This window comes from Achroia grisella, unplaced genomic scaffold (assembly GCF_030625045.1).
Source record: "Achroia grisella isolate CSIRO2021 unplaced genomic scaffold, CSIRO_AGI_Agris_v1 utg1867, whole genome shotgun sequence".
Lineage (NCBI taxonomy): Eukaryota > Metazoa > Arthropoda > Insecta > Lepidoptera > Pyralidae > Achroia > Achroia grisella.
The window spans coordinates 230,574-255,972 of NW_026712690.1; the positions used below are offsets into that span (position 1 = coordinate 230,574).

The window sequence follows — 25,399 nt, forward strand, 5'->3', positions numbered from 1 at the left end:
GCTTCAAAATCCGTTGCGTAGTTTTAAAGATTTAAGGATACATAGGGACGGACAGACAACAACAGCGACTTTGTTTTGTACTATGTAGGTAATGATGTCTAGCTGACCTGACTAAGAGTAACAATAAAGTATGCCTACAAATAATAATAAAAAACAACTATTTAATTTGAACAATTGATTATTATTGATATTGATTGACGTAAATAAAAAAAACGATATAGCGATGGACTTTGAAGTTAGACAAAACCAAAACTTACTTTAATTACAAGTAATTAAGTTAAAAATCAAATCCTTTCTCTTTGTAATATAACTTTAAATACTAGTATTTATCGTACTGTATTACAATAACACGTAGCCATATACGGTATTTATATGACCAACAGACAGACAGCAATTAGCCAGGAACATGGAAACGCGAACAATAAATCAAACAGTGCGCAATTTGTGTGTTTGTGTATGCTAATATACTGTAGTATGCGCGGTGCAAACGTGTATTGGATAATGTAATTATATTCAAATCTAGCTCTGTAGCAACCACAGTGGTGTGGTTGTTTATTTGAGTTGGTCAAAATAAAAAAAAAATGTGTGTGGAGCGGTTCTTCTATGGAGTTTTTAAACAAGGTAAAGAAATACGCAAATATATATTTTTAATATCTATATAGATGAATAAAAACTTAGTACCCTTTTTAAGAAAATTGCACGGACGGTTGAGTATGAAATTTCGCACACTTATACATAAAAGAAAGAGTGTAGAATGTTAATATTTTTTTAACTAATGCATCAATAATATATTAAATCAGTAAAAAAACATTACAAACACTACCATTTATTTACACACATACATATAAACTTTAATAATAGAACCTTAGTAATGTTTAAATATATAACTGGAATTAATTATGATAAAATTTCGAACACTGGGCAAAAGCTAATATAGTAACTAGGTAGATATGTATTAATGAAGGTACGTATAAAATATTCAGACCAATGAATAAAGAAAAATATTTTTACTGTACTGGAATTGAACCCGAGACCGTCTGAATTTATATCACTATCAAACAGCATTTATCCGCGAGCAATAAATCAAACAGTGGGCGATTTGTGTATTTGTTTATGCAAATATACGCGATGCAAACGTGTTGAGGATATCACAATTATATTCAAATCTAGCATTGTTTTAACACAATGTTGCGGTTGGCTATGTAAGCTGGTCAAAATAAATTATAAATATTTATTTAGATTGATTTAATAAAAAATCAACGTGCATATATATATATTTTATACAGAGACATTTAATCTCAAATCGAGCAGACCTTATACTATTTAAAGTTACTAGGTATATATAAAGAAAGGCTTAAATAACTTAGAAGTATAATCAAAATCAACTTTTTAAGTACATAACATAATTATGCATTTACAAAACCTATACAATAATAATAGTCATACTCATGAATACTTGCGACCATCGACCTGTGAAGTAGTAGTTAAATCGCTAAGAGATCATGATGTATGACTAGTTCTAACATAAAATTAAGAATATTGTTAACAAAGTGTTGTATCTTGCTAATCAGAAATATATTTTTTATTCCAAATTTGTATTAAATTTACAGTTCTTTTATATTACTTTCTTGGTTTTATACTTCAATCTGTTATGTCAATAGTTTTATAAATACGTCTACCTAGTCTTTTCGTTTTACCTATACACAAATAAAATAGAACTACCACACACAATATCATCATCAACATCAGAGCACTGGCGGACGTAGGCCTTTCTCAAGGCACACTCTTCAGCCCTTCTCTTCCAATTATTACCCACAACCCTACGAAGTATACATCACCATAAAAACCATATATATTACGGTTTAAGTTAAAAGCAGTACATTTCGTATAAATACTGTATGTTTATAATTGGATCGTAGATCATCGCGTATCGCACCATCAGCCAACGTCGGACTTCCTCGACTATCATTTTACGGCTTTCCGTTATTTGTTTTGTTGGACTGTCCATTTGTAAATGTAATAGTGTTAAATAAAATTTATCTTCACGACGATAATACCAGAATGAGTAGTCAGAGGTATTCTAAATTGCTGACATTGTGAATGGTATTGACATGTTTTGGTGTATATTTTATTTTCATCTTTTATTTACTACATAAAAGTTTTAATGCACAATAATATAGATAAAGATGCATATAACAGACTTAAAGCACTTACTGTATTATATTGTTGTATGTGTGCTAAGGACCCAAATAAATGATTTACCTATCTACCTTTTTATCTACATACATACACCTATTCACTTAGTATAATTGAACAGTCAGATTGAAGACGTATCTCTCGTCTGATAAATTTATTTCAGTCATCACCTGTGAGTCCTCAAGAAAAATCACTAATATATATTTTTTCGTTTTACATCGGTATTCGTCAATAAGCCGGGATAAAACTAACGGATGATGTACATCTTACACTAGTTTGGGAGTCAATACTCCATCAAAACTGTACATTGATGAAAATTTAAATAAATAAACAAATTAAAAAACACTAAACATTGACGCTCTCCAATAGTAAGTTTAAATATATCAAAATAATAACTTAATTACAAAACAAATAATATATGAAATACTCGTCATACTTGAAATGGGCTACTATAAAATCAAAATGTATTATATTAAGTACTTATTTAAGTGTTAAAAGCTGAATCATCAGCTGTTTAATACTTAGAATTGTAAACTTAAGTAGAAATGGCTTAGGGAATTTTATTAGAACATTAAAGGCGCGCAAAGGGGAATCAAAGGGGGCTAATTGTTTGCGGAAACTCTGCATTTATCAAGTTCATTATTTTGTCCACGCCGCGTGATTGATCGAAGCACTGTGTAAATGTAATAAAAGGCATTTATTACATTCATATAGTTTTTTATGTTATTAGTATGGTCCGTAGATAAGCTGACAGGGTACCTGATGGTAAGTGGTAACCATCGCCTATATATATGAACAAAACAAAACAGCAATACCTTTTCGAAAGATAAAAATGTCAAAACTCCATAGCCTGTCATTTCACTTCTTTATTGAGATAACTTCATCGAAACTGGGCTTACAAAGCTACACGTTATACAATTAACGTGAAGATAGTAACGTCCAAGATGCTTACGTGTACACAGAAGCCTTGCCTTCTATAATAAATGAAATAAGTAAGTTTCTGTCTTTATATAGTTAAGTATAATATATTAAAATATAAGTGTATAAATATAGAATAGTTTTAAAATATAAAGTGTTGGTAATTAGCTGTAAGTTTATATTGTATTAAATAATTAAATAAATAACGTTACGATGGACACAGGCTGTCTGTTACCTAAAAAAAACCTCATCTTTATTGGATCAAAGGTCTACAAAAAACTGAAAGGGGTGAATAAGAGGATGAAAGTTTGCGAAGACGAAGTCGCGGGTAAAGCTAGTAAACTTTTAAAGGCTACTGTTTGATCAATCATGCTAAAGTTGAAAACCAGTTCTAGATATTTCCAAGTCATTCCATTAGACAACATTAAAAGGTAGTTCTTCCTCACTCTTATCGATTCTTCTCAGAAAAGCAACCCAGTATTGTATCAAGAAACAAATTACAAACAAAGAATTATTTAATCGAGATGTCACTGTCATTCGGGAAGACGATTAAGAAATCAAAATGTCGATACACAAAAGTGACAAAACGTACCTTCATTGTACAACTCATGTCATAGAGGATTGAGCGTTCAAAAGTCAAAACAAGACTAATAACATTACGTCCATCCTTCTCGCACGCAAGAGTTTATATAAAAAAAGAGAGAGACAACATTTAGATTACAGAAACAGATTACAAGCTGGCATACAAAACAAATAAAAATATTATGGGCAACGCATTAAGACGTTTTACACTTATCGCGATATGATCTACAGGCAGCGGTTATTTTTTGTAATAATTATCGATAATCTAGCAACACTCGCGAGCATTATCGTCCATAATGGCTTGTCTCGTTGTTTTTTCAATGTGGCAACCCTAATCACGTGTCAGATTTGGTGTGTTGGCCCGTATTAAAGCTCTTCGCGGGTTTAATGAATTTTCAAAATGGTGGCTACATTGTTTGAGTTTTTTATCGGCCATGTTCGATGGATTTCGATCATTAATTGGTACTGATTAAGTCGATTTTGTTTTTGCCAATGCCGGCGCATCGATTAATGCGTTCACTTTGACAGTTTAATGACTCGATATGTTAATCATAATTTCATTGTGTGGTATTAATTGAGATTGTAAATTGATTTCTGTTAGAATGTAGTGTGATATTTAGATGAAAATATAATTAGGTACGTATCATGTGTAGGTTAAGTAGATGTTTATTAAAACGTACCTGCATAGTAGGTTTTATTAAAAATCGAGTCAAATTTGGAAACGTCGTACCGGATAATAGTTTGCGATCGCAAATAGCCATATAATATAGTTAAAAATAAAATTCAAATTTGGAACGTCGCGCATGGACATCGATCTTGTTTTGTTTTACTTTATAGACATTTTTCCAACTCTATGCCACGGAATGTTCGAGAAGAATCTCGAACATTCCGTGACGTCACTATTAAATTCAGTGTACAATAAATTCTAACTATTTTTTATTTCAATATTATAATAACTTAAATATAGTAATATTCCTCCAGCAAAAATTAATCTTCTATAATTTTTGATGACGCCATATGTATCTATTAATTGATGAATATATATATATTAATTAATAAAGAAAATTATTTTTTAAATATAAAATTAAAAATATATATCATCCGTGAGTGAAAAGGCAAGATATCACATCATACAGCCTGTAAGTTTTGAAGCCGCCATATATATTTATTGATTAATATAAAAATATTTTTTAAGTTTCTCCTGCGTATATCAATAATTGGAATATATGTTAAGCTTATAATTCAGTTTAGATAACCGTACCTTCTCTATCGTTATGAATTCTACGAAATATTATATTATAATCGAAGTATATAGAAATTGATAATTGCCTACTATACATGATGCTAGTTACGAGTACTTTTTAAATGATAACGAAGGTCGTGGGTTCAAATTTGGTACAAACATTTTTTCACAATTTGTAATTCTAGCTGATTCTACGCTGATAAAAACGTCTACAGCTAACCATAATTAGTACTTTTTATGGGAGTATGCTCATTCAAATATATAATTGACAATATCTCTGACTACCCCATCTGGGGAAACAGTTGTTAAAATACATTATTACAACAGGATATAAATAAAAAAACATTGCATTGCAACGGCAAACAAACCTGCAAATTGGAATTAATCGGAAACTTCATTACGACCGCTCGATGACGACAACTCGATTGTGTGGCTTACAATCGATTCGCAATCGCTATTACTGACGAGTATTCGATTATGCCCCCCTGTACTGTACGCTGACCGCGGTGAATGATCATTCGATCACTGCTAATAGCTTCTACGGTATTTCTACCTATAGACACGATCTATTTGCATTTTAAGTACTTATGTAGCCCTGATTATTATTTTATTTTATTGACTACCTCGGCGGTCTCGCGGTTTAACACACCGCCTTACTTCCTATAGTCGCGGGTTTGATTCCTCGCACGCAAACATTTGTATTCATAAGAAAGATTGTTTATATCACATTTTTTCTTAGTGAAATCAAGCTCAGAACTAAATACTAATAAAGTAACAAATAGTTCATTATTTATATGGATATACTGAATCTAAGTCAAATGTCATGCTTATAGAAATTTAAAGGTTCCATTCAAGCTGTATGAGAATAGTTCCTTAGCCTACCTAGCACAAAAGAAATTACAAACCTGTGTTCCATATTCTTAACAGCACGTTTATTTGTATTTAGAACAATATCAAACGTTCCATTTTTGAATTGCACGCAGCCAATGCTGGGCACACATTTTGTTTACAACTTTCGGCCTGCGTTTTGTATGCGGCACGCTAGAGATCCCGCGATAACTCAGTAACTCGATTAGCTAATTAATAATTTCACACAAATTATAACGACCTCCAAGTCGGGCTGGCCTTATTTTGTACTGTTTTATTTATTAATCAGATTTTTACTGTTCACGTGAGCGAGTTTGAATGCTTACACGACAGTTTCGGTCACTATTTTCAGGTTTGGATTGTGAAGTAATTTACATTTTCTTTGTTAATGAAGTAGTTGTTTAATTTTATATTCCATTTTTAAATATTATTATAGCGATTGTTCAATTCGAAATTCAAATTATTGTGATAAATATTTAACACGCATGGAATAATGGAATAATAAATACCTTAATAAATATTCTTTATTGTGCACACACATAGGAAAAAAACAGTAATACAATATATGTAATGTACACGGGCGAGCTTATCTCTAAAACGAGATTTCTTACAGCAAACCTAGAAAATGTTGTAGTGTATTAACTAGAATAGTCATACGTACGTGTACGAAAAAAAGGAGATATTAAAATATTGTTCTAATAATATTAACTATAAGAATTAATAGACATACATAAATAGTACATAAATAAATTATAAGATATAAGTCAAAATGTAATTATAGTATATACGTTAATATATAAATATATAAATACGTCGTAGGTAGAAAAAGCATATACTTTCAGTTTCTCAGTATGGACCAAAAAAAACTTAGTAAGCATATAAGAAGAATAATCAAAAACGGTCTGCTAATGCGTTGCCGGCCTTCAAAGAAGGATTAAGCTCATTTCTTGAAGGTTTCAATATCGTATCGATTCGGAAATACCATTGGTGGAAGATGATTCCACAATGTGATAGTGAGTGGTTATATCTTGGTAATTTTTTTATAGATTGTCAATGCTCTACAATGGAAGCGATATGACGGGGATAATAAAAATAATAGGTAATGAAAGTATTACCCCCGTAAAAAGGAAGATATATAAAACATATATAAAAGAATAACAATAATCTCAGGACAATTCACACAATGCCATCTAGCCCTCAGTTAAGCTAGCTAAAGCTTGTGTTATGGGTACTATATAACTGATACATATACATAGATTTTTTTTTCTAAATACATACATATTATACATAGAATACACCCAGATGAACACAAACAAAAATGAAATTCCATAGGTACCGATATATTTCCAACGTCACCTAATCCAAAGATAAGCAGAGCTAGTTATGGGCGTTCGACAAATGAAATAAATATTTAGATACTTTTTTTTGTAAATATATACGTAATATACATAGAACAACCATACTCATGAATACAAAAATTGTGCCGTGCGAGGAATCGAATCCGCAACCATCGGAAATAAGGCAGAGTTTTAAACCACTAGACCACCTAGGCCTAGACAAGGGAATTAAAGAGATAGATAACCGATCTTTGGTAGTATCTAGTAATATATCTACTAATATAATAAAGTATAGACTACAGAATGACCAATCGCAATAATATTGAAATGTGAAATGGAAAATAAACATTGATATATAATGAAATACATTTAATGATAGTAATCTGTGGAATGAATGAGGCTTGCATTAAAGACAAGTGGCTACTGGCTGGCACGCATATACAGGGGGCGGTTAAAACAACGATACATATTTTTTGCCTTGTTTTATGTTTTATTTAGATGTAAACACACATAACAATTTTTATTTTGTGTCTTAGTACACACAGTCAATGCAAAGATACATTTTATGATATATTTTACATTTTACATATTTAGATATATTTTATTTTATGTTTTAGACAGATATATAGATACATAGTAACTTTTATATAACTTCTATTATGACGTTACATAACAAGTATAATAAATAATACAGTAAGGGTAAACCTGCATGTGTGTGCTACAGCAATATAAAACTGGAACATAGCTCAGTGTGGAGAATCACTCAGTTTTGATTTGTGGCCTAGTCATCTGTATGAGTAAGTACCACAGACTCGACTGTTTCAGCCATCATATGTTGCTTGTTAGCCAATTTCGTTGTAAAAAAACTCGTTGTAAAAGTAGAAATAAAATAAAACTATTTGAAACAGACTGACTTTCTAATGATGGTAACATCGTTAACAAACTAAAAGTAAAGATGTACAGTGTGTAGGTATAAATGAAATATTTACTACAACATCTTTTCTTATTAATATTATAAACGCGAAAGTTTGTAAGTATGGATGTTTGTTACTCACGCAAAAACTACTGAACGGATTTTGATGAAACTTTACACTAATATATTACTACTTATTCATTAAATTAACATACAGGCTATAAATTCCACGCGGGTAAAACCGCGGGCACAGCTAGTATTTAGATAAAATAAGAATCTCTACCTCCAGTAAAATTAATATGAGAACAGTAATAAAAACATATTGTTTGTCGAATTTACTACATTTATATACAATATATTATATGTTACGAGCATTACATATAGTAATAACGTTATAACAATATGTTTAAACGACCTATTAAAGGTATTAAGTAGGCATTTAAATATGGTATGTTAGGATTATAGCACTACAATATATGTACATCTGAACACGTTATAAAATGAATACACTTGCGCTGTCTGTTCGCTTAGATCTTTTAAACTACGCAACAGATTTTAATGCAATTTTTGTCAATAGATAGAGTGATTCAACAGGAAGGTTTATATGTATAATACATGCCCGTAGATAGTATAATATAATTAAACACATAAAAACACTACATACATACAACGGACTGTATTCCTTATAGACTTCTGTTACCTACCATGGTTTCATCACTATTTTTCATCATCTCATGATATAGTTGGAAGAAGACAGTTGGGAACTATATACAAAGTTTTTACTTGTATTATTATAGCAATGAATGAAACATTTTTAGGGTTGGATTTAATAACCAAACTGAAGTAGTTTTTCTACCATTACAAATTTGTAGTAAGAAGCATGTCCTATGAAATGATTTAAAAAGTAAACTACTCAATCAATTTCTTAAATAAATTTCAATTTAATAGTCAGAAATATAACAATAATAATAATAATCTCAGGACAATTCACACAGCGCCATCTAGACCCAAGTTAAGCTAGATAAAGCTTGTGTTATGGGTACTAGAAAACTGATATTTTAATTTATTATTTCAAAATTAGATTATAATAATTTAAATTAATTATAGCAGAATCCGCTCTATTCAGCATCTATACTTCAATTTCAATTGATAATATACAGGTTGTTACGAGAAAATTTTTCCGATAAAAGTTCGTTTTTAGTTTTTACATTATTTAAACAGTTTCTTATAGGTATATTATGATTTCCTCTTTTTATTGTATGTGAGCTGAAGGTGGAAATAACGGATTTATATTGTTCCCTTAATTTAATCAAAACTGAGTACATCCTGTATACGTGTAAGTTAGAGACTGGACGGGTCCATTAGTTATCAGAGATGCGCAGATAACGGTTCAGTATTTAAAACCTGTATTTAGATATCTTAGTCTTTCATGACTGATAAGAATGGTTGTAGCCCGAATTTTATTTAGGGGAATAAGGGAGGCAGGAGAAAATATTACAAGCATATTTGCTTTCCCACTTCTTCTAAACTGGAGTAGTTAAAAAATCATGATGTATAAAAGAATAGAATAGACAATTATTTTATTAAACAAACTTAAATTTAAGCACTTTTGAATAGTCATTACATAGTTTTTTAGTCTAAGCTCATTCGAAAAGCTGTCTCATCACAAGAAGAATGAGCAAGAAACTTTTCTGTTACTCTTTTTAATAATATACCTAGTTGAAATTTATATTTTAAGTAGCAATGTGTGAATACAAACTACCAACTAGCACTATTTAATTAATTCAAAATAATATATACATAACTGACCGGTTGAGTAAGTAAATAAGACTAAATCAGTCATAGTGATTAGTATGACAAACAACTAAACAATAATAATAATAATTTCAGTACAATCCACACAGCGCCATCTAGTCCCAAGTTAAGTTTGCTAAAGCTTGTGTTATGGGTACTAGTTAACTGATACAAATACGTAGATTTTTTTTCGTAAATACATACATATTATACATAGAAAATACCCAGACGATACAAACAATCATACTCCTGAATACAAATGTTTGTGCCGTGCGAGGAATCGAACACGCAACCATCGGAAGTAAGGCAGTGTGCTAAACTACTAGTGATTAAATATGAATATAAAACCTCCTTGGCCATCTAAGTATATTTTACTTTTTATTTACGTAATGATTCGAAATTCGAAATTTGAAAATTATTGTAACAAAAGTTTGATACCATAACATGGCGTATTAATAATTCATTTTTTATTTTGTAAATTAATTAATATTAAACACTAGTGGATGAAAGGAAGTGGTATTATTTTATTGGATCCGTTAAACATATTGGTCCTTCGAGCCGGATTATCGAGGACTGACGACAAAAGTAAACCTTTTTTGTAAAGAGTAAATAGCGACGCCATTGTAATTGTGCCGTAAAGATATCGGAACAGTATTGGAATTATTGTTGTGAGTAATAAGTGCTGCTGAACTGTGAGTACATTATACCTACTTAATTATAGAAGAATACAGATTTATTATAATTATTAATTAATACAAGTACGAAATTTATACTACATAAAATTATTTTGTGACTTTCTTACATTTGCAATGGATTCATATATAAAAGTACAACTTGATTTAAATGAGAGAATTAACAAAGCAAAGTCTAATTTTAAAAAGTCACCAAAGGAGAGACTTCGTTCTTTGGATTATATTAACACTAGATTAGAAGCTTTAGAAGAATTATGGCAAACTTTTACTTCAAAACATATACAACTTATTGAAAGTACAGACACAAAAGTTTTAAATTCTAGCTCTTATGTCAGTAATAGCATCTATGAGTCCACTGAAGAGTTGTATATAGAGTATAAATTTCTACTAAAAGAATGTTTGAGTAAATTAAAGCAGAATAGTATTGAAAATGCAAGTTGTTCCGGACAAAATAATGACAGTAAAGATATTGATTGTAGTTTTAATTTACCTAAAATTTCTATTTTACCATTTTCGGGCAAGTATTCTGAATGGTTTAGCTTCAAAGACCTCTTTATATCGTTAGTACACAACAATAAACGTTTAGATGAAGTACAAAAACTACACTACCTAAAGGGATTATTAATTGGGGAAGCTGAGCAACTGCTTCGACATGTACCGATCACACATGATAATTATAAAAATTGTTGGGAACAGTTGGAGAGAAGATATAACAACAAAAAATATTTATCGAACTGTATTATGAAACGATTTATGAGTCAGAAAATCATCGGTACTGAGTCAGCCAGTGCATTAAAAGAGTTGCTAGACACTACTAACGAATGTCTTCATGGTCTTAACAATTTGGGTATAGACACTAGTACCTGGGATGTGCTTGTAATTTATATATTATGCCAAAAACTAGACGGAGAATCTCGGAAACAATGGGAGTTAAAAATCAGCGAGTTCTCTGAAGAGTTACCTACTTTGAAACAATTTCAAGCCTTCATAGAAACTAGATTTAGAGCATTTGAGTTTATAGATCCAAAATTGTCTAAGTCCAATGTAGTACATAAGAGTAATATTGTTCATAGTAATCCTAAAGTATATCATACAGCCACACTTATTTGTCCTTACTGTTCTGAAAATCATCGTTTGTCACATTGTAAAAAGTTCTCTAATGATGAAACAGATACTAGGCGTAATTTCGTTCAATCTCAGGGTTTATGTTTTAATTGTTTAGGTTTAGGGCACTCGGTATTTGCATGTCGTCAGATTTCTCGTTGTCGTTTATGCAGGCGGAAGCATCATTCGTTGCTACATCCAAAAAATATTACCAATCATAATTCAACCGACACTACAGGTATTGCTAATCAATCGGTTGAACAAGACGTCGTAGCACACGCGTCCACATCATCATCATCTCAAGATGAAGCCACTAGTGTCACAGCCTGTTTTTCGACCTCAAACTGTCAAGTATTACTTGCAACAGCATTAGTAAGCGCACAGTCGAAATCAGGTAATGGTATCACACTTCGGTGTTTAATAGATCCAGGTTCTCAAGCTAGTTTTATTACAGAATCTGCAGTACAATTGCTTAATATAAGGAAGGTACCACACAAAAGCATTATTACAGGATTAGGGAGTGATCAAGGTCATTCGTTGACCTCTAAGTCTATGGTTTCGGTTACACTACAGTCACTTCTTGATTCCAACTTTACATTTAAAGTACAGGCTTTTGTTTTGAGTAAAGTAACTTCATTCCTTCCTGAAAAGCAAATTATTGTAGATTTATGGTCGGAGTTCTCAAACATAGAACTAGCAGATCCATCATTTCGGAAACCAAACAAAATCGACATTCTTCTTGGAGCTGATGTTTACAGTCAGATTTTGTTAGATGGTGTAATTAAAGGACCTCCAGGTGTACCTATGGCTCAGCGAACTTCTCTTGGCTGGATAATTTCTGGCTCTGTAAATATAGGTTCATCAATGACAAAAAATCCAATAAGTATGCACATTTCTCATGTAAATGAAGATGAGTTATTAAAGAGATTTTGGGAATTAGAAGCTGATACTTGTTTAGATTCAAACAAGCATTTAACTGACGAAGATAAGAAATGTGAGGAGATATTTACAAACACTACGAAGCGCGATGATTCAGGTAGATACATAGTAAATCTGCCTTTCCGTAGTGATGATCCTAGTTGTAAATATGGAAATTCTAAAGATATAGCAATAAAAAGGTTTTTGTATCTGGAAAAAAGATTACTGAGAGATTCTGATTTAAAAATGAAATATGCTGATGTTATATCAGAATATATAGAGTTAGGACATATGGAGGAAATACCTATAGATCAATATAACGATCCTGAAGCAGTCTATTTACCACACCAAGCAGTAGTGCGGGAAAATAGAACTACCACAAAGGTAAGAGTTGTCTTCGATGCGAGTTGTCCTGGTACCAATGGCATCTCATTAAATCAAGATTTATTAATTGGGCCAACTCTTCAGCCAGAATTGCGTCATCTCTTAATGCGTTGGCGTTATTATCCAATATGTCTTGTATCTGACATAGTAAAAATGTATAGACAAATAAAGGTGGAGAAAAAACACACTAATTTTCAACGTTTAGTCTGGCGCGATGATCCGGACAGTGATTTAAAGCATCTAAAACTACTACGAGTAACTTTTGGTACAGCATGCGCACCTTATCTTGCTGTTCGATGTTTACATCAAGTAGCATATGATGATGGCGCTAATTATCCTCTAGCTACAGAAAGAGTTCTAAATCATTTTTATATGGATGATATGCTAACTGGTTGTGAATCTGTCGAAGAAGGCAAACAAATCTATAAGCAGATGAATGAATTATTACAGCGAGGAGGATTTGAATTACAGAAATGGAGTAGTAACAGTGAAGAATTATTGAAAGAAATTAGTGAAGAAAATATAGCTTTGAAAGGAAATATACAGTTAAATGTAGATAGTATAATGAAAATTCTTGGACTTACTTGGAATCGAAGTAGTGATGAATTCGAATATGTTGTACAGTTACCTCAACTGAAGATACCAGTAACCAAAAGAAATGTTATATCTGACATCTCTCGTATTTTTGATCCACTTGGATGGTTAGCTCCAGTGGTTATCAGAGCAAAAATATTTATTCAAAAATTATGGCTTTCTGGTATAAACTGGGATGATGAATTACCTACACACCTGTTAAATGAGTGGCTATTGTACAGAGAAAATCTACACAAACTTACCGACATTAAGTTTGAACGATGGATTAACACTCACAGCGATGATCTACTTCAAGAACTGCATGGTTTCTGCGACGCATCCAATGAAGCATATGCAGCTGTAGTATACCTGCGTGTAGTCAATAGACAAGGTGAAATAAAAGTTATGTTAATTGCATCAAAAACCAAAGTAGCGCCCTTAAAACAAATTTCTATTCCGCGTTTAGAATTGTGTGGAGCAGTGCTTCTAACACGTCTACTAATTGAAGTAGCAGAGATTATGAAGTTAAATAAGACAAACACATATGCTTGGACGGATTCAACCATCGTACTAGCATGGCTTAATAGCAGACCTACTAGGTGGAAAACATTTGTAGCGAATCGTGTATCAGAGATAATCACTTCATTGGAACCAAGTCAATGGGCTCATGTTAGTTCAAAGTATAATCCTGCTGATTGCGCATCTCGTGGTGTGATGGATTTAGAAAATCAAGGTCTGTGGAAATATGGTCCCTCTTGGCTAAAAGATAAAATTATAAATTTTGATAGACCTGTAGGAGAAACTAAGTTAGAAGAAAAGAAGATGAAAACACATTTAACACATATTTGTACAAATAAAAATGAAAACAGAGTTGAAAATGAAATGATACTGCGATTTTCTTCATTGAATAGATTGTTGCGTGTTGTTGCACTATGTAGAAGATTTTTATATCGTTGTCGTAAACAAAATGTGTTAATAGAATTTATATCAAGAACTGAAAAGGAAATTAGTTTAAAAACATGCATAAAAATAATTCAGGAGACTTACCTTTACGATGAATTGAAAAATCTGAAAGAAAAGGGAAAGATTAATAAAAAAAGTGTACTTACCTCCTTGAGTCCATGGATTGATTCAGAAGGAATTTTAAGAGTAGGAGGTCGGTTGCAGTGTACTAAGATTAGTGAAGATATAAAACATCCTTACATTATACCACAAAAATCGCATTTTACCGAATTATTGTTGAGAGATACTCATGAAAAAACTTTACACGGAGGTCCTCAGTTGATGCTCAATTATTTACGCTCAAAATTCTGGATTATGGGTGCCAAAAGATTAATTAAACAGTATGTTCATAAATGTGTACGTTGTGTGAGATTTTCAAGTCGAATTAAAAATCCTTTCATGGGACAATTACCATCAAGTCGTACTGCAGTCAATCGTGCTTTTTATCAAAGTGGTGTAGATTATGCGGGTCCAATCAATCTTCGTGTTTCTAAAGGTAGAGGACATCGTTCTTATAAGGGCTACATATGCTTATTTATATGTATGTCTACTAGAGCAATACACTTGGAAGCAGTGAGCGATTTATCGACAGAAGGATTTCTAGCTGCTTTCAAACGTTTTGTGTCTCGTCGCGGTCATTGTGCTGATGTGTGGAGCGATAATGGTACGAATTTTGTTGGGGCATCACGGGAACTAAAGACACTGTATGGCAAGGAAATGTCATCCATGACAAGTGAAATTGCAAATGCATTGGCCAACAATGGAACCAATTGGCACTTTATCCCTCCGCATACCCCTCACTTTGGCGGGTTATGGGAATCAGGAGTAAGGTCTACAAAACATCATTTAAGAAGAATTATCGGCAACACAACACTGACATATGAAGAGATGGCCACTGTCCTGACACAAATTGAGGCATGCCTCAATTCTAGACCAATCTCTCAAATTACTAATAACATAGAAGATCCGATGCCGCTAACACCTGGACATTTCTTAGTAATGGAGCCTTTGTTGCTTCCTGCAGATGCTAATTATGAAAAATCATCAATTACTATGTTAAAAAGATGGCAATTTACTCAGAGATTAGTTCAAGATTTCTGGAGACGATGGTCTCGTGAATATTTAACTCAGTTTCATCATCGCTACAAATGGATTCATAAGACACCAGAACCTTCAATAGGTGATATTGTGTTAGTAATGGAGAGTGATCTTCCTCCTGCAAAATGGCTTTATGGTATTGTGGTTCAAAAGCATCCTGGATTGGACGGTATTACTCGAGTAGTCAGTTTACGATGTAAAAATAATATAATAAAAAGGACTGTCTCAAAACTTTGTTTCCTACCATTGACTAAATAAATATTGTAATATAGTTTAACTGTCTTAAATAAGTGTACTAAAACTTTTTGATTTGAACTACTTGTAACTTTTATTGTTATTTGTTTAGCTATTGTTAAGATATTTTATGATAATTTAACCTAATCTAAGTTACATCATATTATTGTTATGTAGTTATGGTCCCATATATACTCATGGTGGGCGGAATTAAGGATAATATTGCCATATTGTCCTTGGTGGGCGGTATGATTAAATATGAATATAAAACCTCCTTGGCCATCTAAGTATATTTTACTTTTTATTTACGTAATGATTCGAAATTCGAAATTTGAAAATTATTGTAACAAAAGTTTGATACCATAACATGGCGTATTAATAATTCATTTTTTATTTTGTAAATTAATTAATATTAAACACTAGTGGATGAAAGGAAGTGGTATTATTTTATTGGATCCGTTAAACAACTAGACTACAGAGGCTGTCAAATCCATTAAATAATAATATTATATCCTTTATCCTTATTATATTATTAATATATTAATAAATAATATATACATTAATAATTATATTATATCCTTAATCCTTAATAATATTACCTATAAATGTGAAAGCAAAAACTACTGAACAGCTCATCATGAAATTTTGTACACAGATTGCATTAGAATGAACATAGGATACTTTTTATTTAAAAATAATGCAAATGTTTTTGATTCAGTGCGAGCGAAGCCACGGGTAAAAGCTAGTAGAGAATAAAACGAAGCAGATTAAATAGCTATAGAAGAATAGAATTGCAACAGTTTCTTAAGTCATTTGTATATGGGACCCTAAAATGATTCACAGCACCGGATCCAGTCCATCATCAGTAGCTTTCCAATATTGATTTGTTGTGAAACGAATCATTCACAATGAGTGTTGATCAACGCATTACTCGATCGGTATCCGAGATTGATCGATAGATTTACCGATTGATTTATCGATAGATCGTGTATCCGGTTACGGAATTACTATTATTGCATTATGCTTTATTAGTATCACTAAACTTTTTTTTTAATTTCATTTTTAGGCTACTGCCGAACTGTAATTAGGTTTCTTGTGTTTTTTTTTTAATCGTGCAAAATATGAATGCGTAACGGATTCTCTGTTGATGTCTATGTATTGTGCAATGAATACTATAGCTTTGATCATAGTAGAAATAATCTTTATATAATGAGCCAAAACACAATGAGACATTATATTTTACAATTAGCTGTTCCCGCGACTTTGTCCGCGTGGAATTTAACTTTTTTTTCTAAAATAAAAGCAGCCTAAGTTACTCCTTATTACATTACCTACCTGCCAATAAAAGTCTCGTCAAAATCGATCCAGCCATTGCAGAGATTAGCCGGAACAAATAGACAGATAGACAGATATACCGTATTTATATTCAGATGCATGTAGTAAAAAACGGTTATTTCAATATTACAAACAGACACTCCAATTTTATTTATATGTATAGATTATAACCTACGTATACCTATGTTGATCGCAAATAAATTTGATTTTATTTATATATATGTAGGTTCGGACAGTCGAAATAATAGAACTTTTGCGCGTTACGAATTTAATTTCAGATATTACAAGAAAGCACTAATATCCAGCAAAAAATATGACGACCTCGGTGGTCTAGCGGTCTAGTACACCGCTTTACGACCAATGGTCCCGGTTTCGATTCCTCGCACGGCATAAACATTTGTATTCCTGAGTATAATTTTTTGTAGCGGTCTGGATAATTTCTATGTATAATATGTATGTATTTACAAAAAAAAAATATCTATGTGTATGTATCAGTTATCTAGTACCCATAACACAAGCTTTAGCTAACTTAACTTGGGTCTAGATGGCGCTGTGTGAACAGTAAAAAAAAAAATATTCGTCGTTCCTTCTACCTTTCAACTCACTCGTTCATTCTTTTCCCTTCACTTATATATCCATTCTCTCGTCATTCACGTTTCAATTCATCCACATCATTCAATTGACACAGTCGTTCCGTTACATACCAATCCCACATATATAAACTAGCTAATATATATAAAAATAATATTGTAAGAAAGGGAGTATAATAACGAGATGACTACGAACGGGACGAATGGAAGAGAAAAATATATTACGACTCCAAATAAATGGGATAAGGAAGAAGATGATGATGTTGATGATATATAAAGATTATTATTTCCCTTGGTCATGGCATCGTGTGAACGGCTGGACCGATTTCAAAAATTCTTTTATTTGTGAGGAAAAGGTTCTTATGAAAGAAATAGAAATAGAAATAATCTTTATTCAAATAAACTCATTACAAGCACTTTTGAATAGTCATATTTTGATTCTACCACTCATTCGGAATGCAGATTCATCACAAGAAGAATGAGCAAGAAACTTGTGTGTTGCTCTTTTTAATAGATGTTTTTTTTTTTATATAAATAATTACAGTATAACAAGTAAGAGGCATGCGATAATCAACATAGAAGTCACTACGCAGTCATTATTAATGTAATCAGATAATATTGTCAGTGCTATAGATTTAAAGTTTTTCTAAAATTAAGAAGGTATTTATGGAATTTTTTTTTTAATTATACTAATGCGATTTTAATATTCATAGTTAAGACAGAACGATGTCTATACAGCCAGCGAGTTTTATGTGACACTAGCGACCTGACCCGGCTTCGCACGGGTGCATTATAAATCTTTTAATTTCTCGATTTATTTTATACTACACGCATGTATTATACATTTAAACCTTCTTATTGAATCAGTATATCTTGTATTTAAAAACGTTAAGTAATATAAATGCTATAAACGAACAGACAGTAGCGACTTTGTTTTATACTATGTAAGGATGATTATGAATGTATTTAGTCCCAAGGTAAGCAAAGCTGTGTTATGAGTACTAGGTAACCGATTGTTTATTGTATATATTGTAAATACATAGATGTATATGAAAATATACATAGAAGAGAAATAATCATACTCATGAACACAAATTGCATCTTGCGAGGAATGGAACCTGCCACCATCGGAAGTAAGGCAGTGTGCTAAACTGCTAGATCACCGTGTTGTTAAAGTACCTTGAGTTTAACATAGTATTTATTGTACAAGGTTAGTCGTAAAGTTTACAATAATTCATGAAAGTACAAAATTTTAATCAAGAAACGGAAAGTGCAAATCTGAAAGTAGGTAATTCTTGCATTCTTCATACCAAAATGATCACATGACAGAATAATACAATAAAATGGAAAATTTAATATAATTTTCAAACCTCCGTAGTTTTGAATATTATTTTAAATTTTCCACTTTGAAGGTATTTCTTTCGCAGTAGGTAAATTTTTCTTTTCAAAATAATAACAACTATGATTTTAATACAGTTCAGCAATATATAGAGCGATTAAATAGGAAGGTTTGTATATATAATATTGTATAGTATATAACCTAGAAAGTCAAAGATTTGTAATGCACCCGTGTGAAGCCGGGGGAGTCGCTAGTATGTATATACTGTCACACATATCTAGTAGGTGGGTAGGTAGGCAGATCAAATAAGTGGAATAGAGGCGGTACGGATATTGCGCCGCCCGGTGTAGCCCGCCGCCCGGGTATAGCTCCGACGGATTTATCCGGATATATCTGATGTACATATACGGATACTCATTTTTTTAAACGTATAAATAGCAATCGCCATGATCACGGGTAAACAGTTTACCCGTGATCCGGTAGTTGAAACAATGCCGAAATATCGGGAACTCAATAAATATAAAACGTGGTGAGATCCCGTTATTTACTAATTATACGTATAAATAATGACCGCGTCATTTTTTTAAGTAGCTATCTCTCTTCTTTGAAGTGTTGCACTTTATGTGAGGTTGACTCTCCTAAATTTGCGTCTCCAGACCAATCTGTCCTGGGTTTAGAGTTGGGCAATTTTTCCGTCGCAATAAGATTACTCACGCTGCTCTACCAGGCAACTGGAGGACGTCCTCTATTGTGGTTTAATTTTAATTTTCTTTTTACATCTCAATTTTTAAAAATATAGAAGTTTTTTTATTTGTCATTACGTTCAGGTTTTATATTCGTTTTACTGTTTCTAAAACGAGTCGTCCATATCCTCTATCTCTTTTTCTATTCAGGCCATCTTAATGCTTGCCATTCCAATTACATTAAAAATATAAGCGATGTGGGTAATCATATCACAAACCAGTACAATGATACTAAAAGCCCGACGTATAAATTTGGTTAAATTCTTTCGACAACTAGAAAATAAGTGTACAATAACTTGAAATTGCATCAATCAATCTATCTGTCTGTGAACTAATTGCATGTCACAGATTCACAGATGCATCTTATTAGTATAATAAACGCGAAAGTGATACTATAGCGATAAGTAGTCGTAGGATGCCGTCTGAAATACCTGAATAAAATATTAATCTATAACTTTCAATTCATAATAAACATATAGGCATTTTATTAACAAATAGTTAATAATTCTATATTATCTTACTAATATTATAAACGCGATAGTTTATGAGTATGAATGTACAGAAGGATGGATGATTGTTAATCTTTCATTCAAAAACTACTCAATGGATTTTGATGTAACTTTGCAGTATAGCATTATACATCAGAATAACATATAGGCTATAAATTTCAAGCGGGTGAAATCACGAGCACAGCTAGATACATGACCCTATTTTGTTGGTTATTACAAAATAAAGTTATTGTCAATTCAGAAAAAAAAATAGGTATGACATATTTTTATTTAAATTTAATTATTATACAAGTACAAAAACATATAATAAATAAAATTACGGCCACTTTTACTGTAACTTAAACCGAGAATCGAGATGCTTTCGGCAAATTTATTTAAAATATACAGTAAATATTCAAGAAAACAAAAGACATATACAAAAAGAAAAACAAACGTATAAATGTTATATTCACTTTAAATGCATGATAAAAGAAAATTGAACTTATCCCAGCTTTTTCTTAGGATTTATATTTCTGACTCCCGTCGTGTAGTTAGCGATAAATCACACTAACTAGGTAGTTTAGTCATATATATTTTATTTGGCGAGAAAAAATATGGATAGGTAATTTCTAATAAGTATTTTTATAAACTACATAACGGGTCAAATTATTTTAAAAATAGATTTTTTTTTTAAATAACACGGACTAGTTTAAATGTAAATAAAAATATATATTTATGAAAGAAGACAAATTGTTTTTTAATATAAGTATAATAGTTAGATATTTAATACATAGATAAGTATTTTTTTAAATGTTCTTTACATATAAATCAGTTATTTGAAGTTTCAAGTTCTTTCAAATTAAAAGTCGCCAATGCAAGACTTGAAAAATCATATTGTCAGTTTTTGAATCCTTTAAAATTTAAGATTCATATATTATGATAATTACTAGTTCATATAATATAAATAGTAAAAAATGGAATCGTTACTTTGTCATCTATTTCCTTGCTTACTACTTTTAAACCTCGCGACGGATTTTAATATTATATTTTTACTATTATACCCAGATTCGATTATTCTTCTAGAAGGTTTATATGACCTCCATTACATATATTAAGACAAACTGTACCTGTGTTAGTGGATAGACATATACCTAGATAATAATTTAAAATATTAGTAGGAATAAATAAACTGTGGAAATTGGAAAATTACCGGGAACTTTATACCTACGTGTAGTATGGCTCTACATTTGTAATTTAAGAAAAATATTTAATCGTAGTTCGGTATAAACTTATACTATAATTTAAAATATTAGTAGGTATAAATAAACTGCGGAAATTGGAAAAATAATCTACGAAAATTAGATAGAATCCTTCAACTTCATACCTACGTGTGGTATGATAGAGTCACACCACAAGTAGGTATGAAATGTGAGAAAAATATTTAGTTGTGGGTTTTAGTCATAATATTAGTAGTATATCTAAATAATAATTAAAAATAACTATATAAAATTAACCTAAATATATACCTACATGTTGTATGACACTACATTTGAAATGTAGAGTGAGAAAGATGTTTAATCAAATTTAATGGTATATGTTATGGTTTTTATATGTTAATTATTTGTAATTATGGAATTATTCGTATTTATAAATATCATAATAAAATATCCCTGCTGGAGATTTTTCACACAGTGTCAAAAAGTCTAAAGCTAAGTATAGTTTGAGTTAATAGTACTAGATAACTGATAGATATACTTAGACATATTTTTATATATAGGTAAATAAATATACAATATACATAGAAAACACTTATACCTATATAAATAATCTACAAATGTTTGTACCGTGCGAGGGATCGAACCCATGACTATCGGAAGTAAAGTAGTGCACTAAACCGAAAGATCACAGATGCCGTCAAATCAGATATGTTATTATACGATATACTTCTGCTTATCTAAACGATAATTTACTTACCAGCACTTTCCACAGCTCCCGGCGACACTGGCACCGCCTCGCACTCCCTCTCTTCTCTTCTCTGTTCAAACTCACTCTGCACTCTACTAACTTGCCGTCCACCGTTCAGTCCCAATATAGCGTCTATCGTATGCCTCGGTCCCTGATTAACACTTGTAGGCACTTGTGTCAAACCCAATCTAGACTTAACGGCGTCGAAACTCTGGTTAAGATGCATCTGCTGTGCATGAAAGAACATTCCCATACGGTTTAGCGTCTCTAAATTTTGCTGATGCTGTGTCAACGATATAGATTGATCAGTCACATTGATTGATGACGTTGAGTTTGGACTGCTCATTTGCGATCGCGGACTGTTGCTTTCCGAGCGATCCGGCGTTTGGTTGCCGAAGTAACGTTCCTCGGACGCGTCCATGACGACTCGGTTCTCGTACGTCACTGCCGCGCGTTTTCGTGCCCCGTACGGGGTAGACGAGGAGGCGGGGCCTAAAGAAAGGGGGGTAAACGAAATTGCCCATTGAAAGTGCGAAATTTGGGGTCGCGAAGTGATTTTGTTTGGTAAGAACCAAGAAGCAGCGTATTAGCATTTTCCCCTCGGAACTTCTTTGAGCGGTATTGAGAGGTTATGGTTGAATAGTTTTTTTTTTCGGTTTGATTGGGTCGATTGTACTAGGTGTTAGAGCTTTGCCGGGAGTTGTTAGCGATTTCTTTGAGGGCACTCAGGGAGTTTATCAGTTTTGTTACGTTTTGTGTGATGGTTGTATCTATTCGGGGTTTTGAATGTTTCTTTCTTATTTAGAAATAAGGTTTTATTTAGTCTAGTAGTTTATATTTTTATTATTTCGGAAATACTTCTTGTATGATGTTGACATTATTATCTACCTATGTTAGTAAAGCAACTGAATAGGTAACTTAATTTAAATCTAGACTAATGTTGTAAGTTAAAGAGTTTTTTATTTGTTTGAACGTGCATGTCTCTGAAACTATTGGTTCGAATTGAATTTTTTTTCTATTTCATAGATTATTTTCAAGGAAAGCTAAACTATATATATATTCTTATATATTCTTTATTGTACAGATATATCATATGAAGCATCATTGAAAAATGAGACCAGAATACGCAGACGAAGTTGCGCGGGCCAGCTAGTTAATAAGCTAACTAACTCAATAGAAATTAATCAGATTAATCAATACCCCAATCAAGAGGTCATTCAATTAGCATACGTAAGTTAAAAAGAGACAGAGAATCACCGGACATCTGCCTGTTAACACACAAATTTAACCAAATCGGTTAACCCGTAACCAAACAATAACAGCTTTTCCAACTGACCACTTCAACATCAATAATAATCACAAACCACTCTATTTTGACAAATAAATTTGTACCTTTCGGTAATGTATTTAAGAATTCATTTTCAATAGGAGAGAACAGAGACATGTGTCGTTCTATAACGTACATATCCCATCGTCAATATAAGTTTATCTTATTCGCACTTACGATTATCTCACTCACTCTCATCTCAGGTGTAGCGACCGTTGCTAGGGGGCGGGGCGAGCGTGACGTCACGCGCAGATCGACCAATCGCGTGGCTTGTTTCTTTTTTTTCTTTTCCCGCGATTTCTTTTGTCGTTACGTTTCTTTTGTTGGAGCGTTCACATTCAGTGATTGTTAGCAGCGGCAGTCGACGGGTTAACTTTAGAATAAGCTACTGGTTTTTGTATGAGATAACTAAGTTATGATAACTTAATTTTTTCTGTATCTATTTAATTTATATAATACTAGCTGTTACACGTGACTTGGTCTGCACAAACTTTGAATCCTTATTTATTAGCTTTCTAGATTATTTATTGATATACCTAAAATATAGTATCAAATATTAAATTTCAGTACGATCCACTTTGCTGTTTAGTTGTGAAAATGTGATAAACACACAGACATATATTCGCATTAATAATACATATTTTGCATTTATCTATAAGATTTGGGCGAAAGTCTTACAGATTTCAACTGGCGACCCACTTGGTGGAAAGTGGTATTTTTACGTACATAATCGAGACCTACAGGAACAGTATCCCGGACATTTTAATACCTCTTATGTAGTCTGGAGAACTAAGGCTTGTCAACTTTTAGTAGGTACCTATTTGCCCGCGGTTTTACTCGCGTGAAATTTATAGAGTGAGTTATTCTATTCAAATTAAAAAAAATCATTTATTCATGTAGGACATGTTAGCTGCTTATGAACGTAATTTTTTTTATATTATATTTTTTTCCTTACCATCTCTGATATATGTTACTAATATTGTATTATAAATGTGAATGTTTGTGAGTATAGATGGATGTTTGTTACTCTTTCAGACAAAAATTATTTAAGGTATTTTGATTAAATTTTACAGTAGTATAGCTTAGGTTACAATAAAAATAATATTATCTAAATACTAGCTGTCCAATGTCCAGTGGCAAACGTTGTTTTGCCATAAAATAAAAATAAAAATTTAGGGGTGGACTACCCCTAACATTTCGGGGGATGAAAAATAGATGTTGGCCGATTCTCAGACCTACTCAATACGCTCACAAAATTTCATGAGAATCGGTCAAGCCGTTTCGGAGGAGTATGGGAACGAAAACTATGACACGAGAATTTTATATATAAATCTAAATATGATACATATAAATATCAAGTAAGTGTGATGCAAATGAAAAGATCTACACAAATAAAGCTAGTAAGTTATATTATTGTAAAGTTTCATTAAAATCCATTCAAGAGTAACAAACATCCATCCGACCATATATCCATCAATACTTAAAAACTTTCGCGCTTATAATGTTAGTAACATTAATTCTACCTAATAAATATTATTATAATTACATTATTATCTCTAAACATTGTATATATAGTTTATTTAGTGTATTATAAACATCATAATTTATTTAACTTATATCACATTTCGGTTGGGGGCCTGGTAATGTGTATTACAGATTATACCTATTTCATGAATGTGGATGGATGTAAAGGGAGGGGACGCCCTAAGAAAAGATGGATGGATTGTGTGAAAGATGATATGAATAATAGTAGAGTA

At 31.9% G+C, this 25,399-nt stretch overlaps 1 protein-coding gene across 1 annotated transcript in view; it reads right to left on the bottom strand.

Moving 5' to 3' along the window:
• The window catches only part of LOC131841661 (retinal homeobox protein Rx1-like), a 64,808-nt gene extending 42,072 nt beyond the window's left edge, over window positions 1-22,736 (bottom strand). Inside the window, exon 1 of the mRNA XM_059189986.1 lies at window positions 22,325-22,736. Coding sequence (XP_059045969.1) covers window positions 22,325-22,736 — 412 coding nt within the window. The remainder of the gene's footprint in view (window positions 1-22,324) is intronic.
• Between the last annotated feature and the right edge of the window lie 2,663 nt (window positions 22,737-25,399).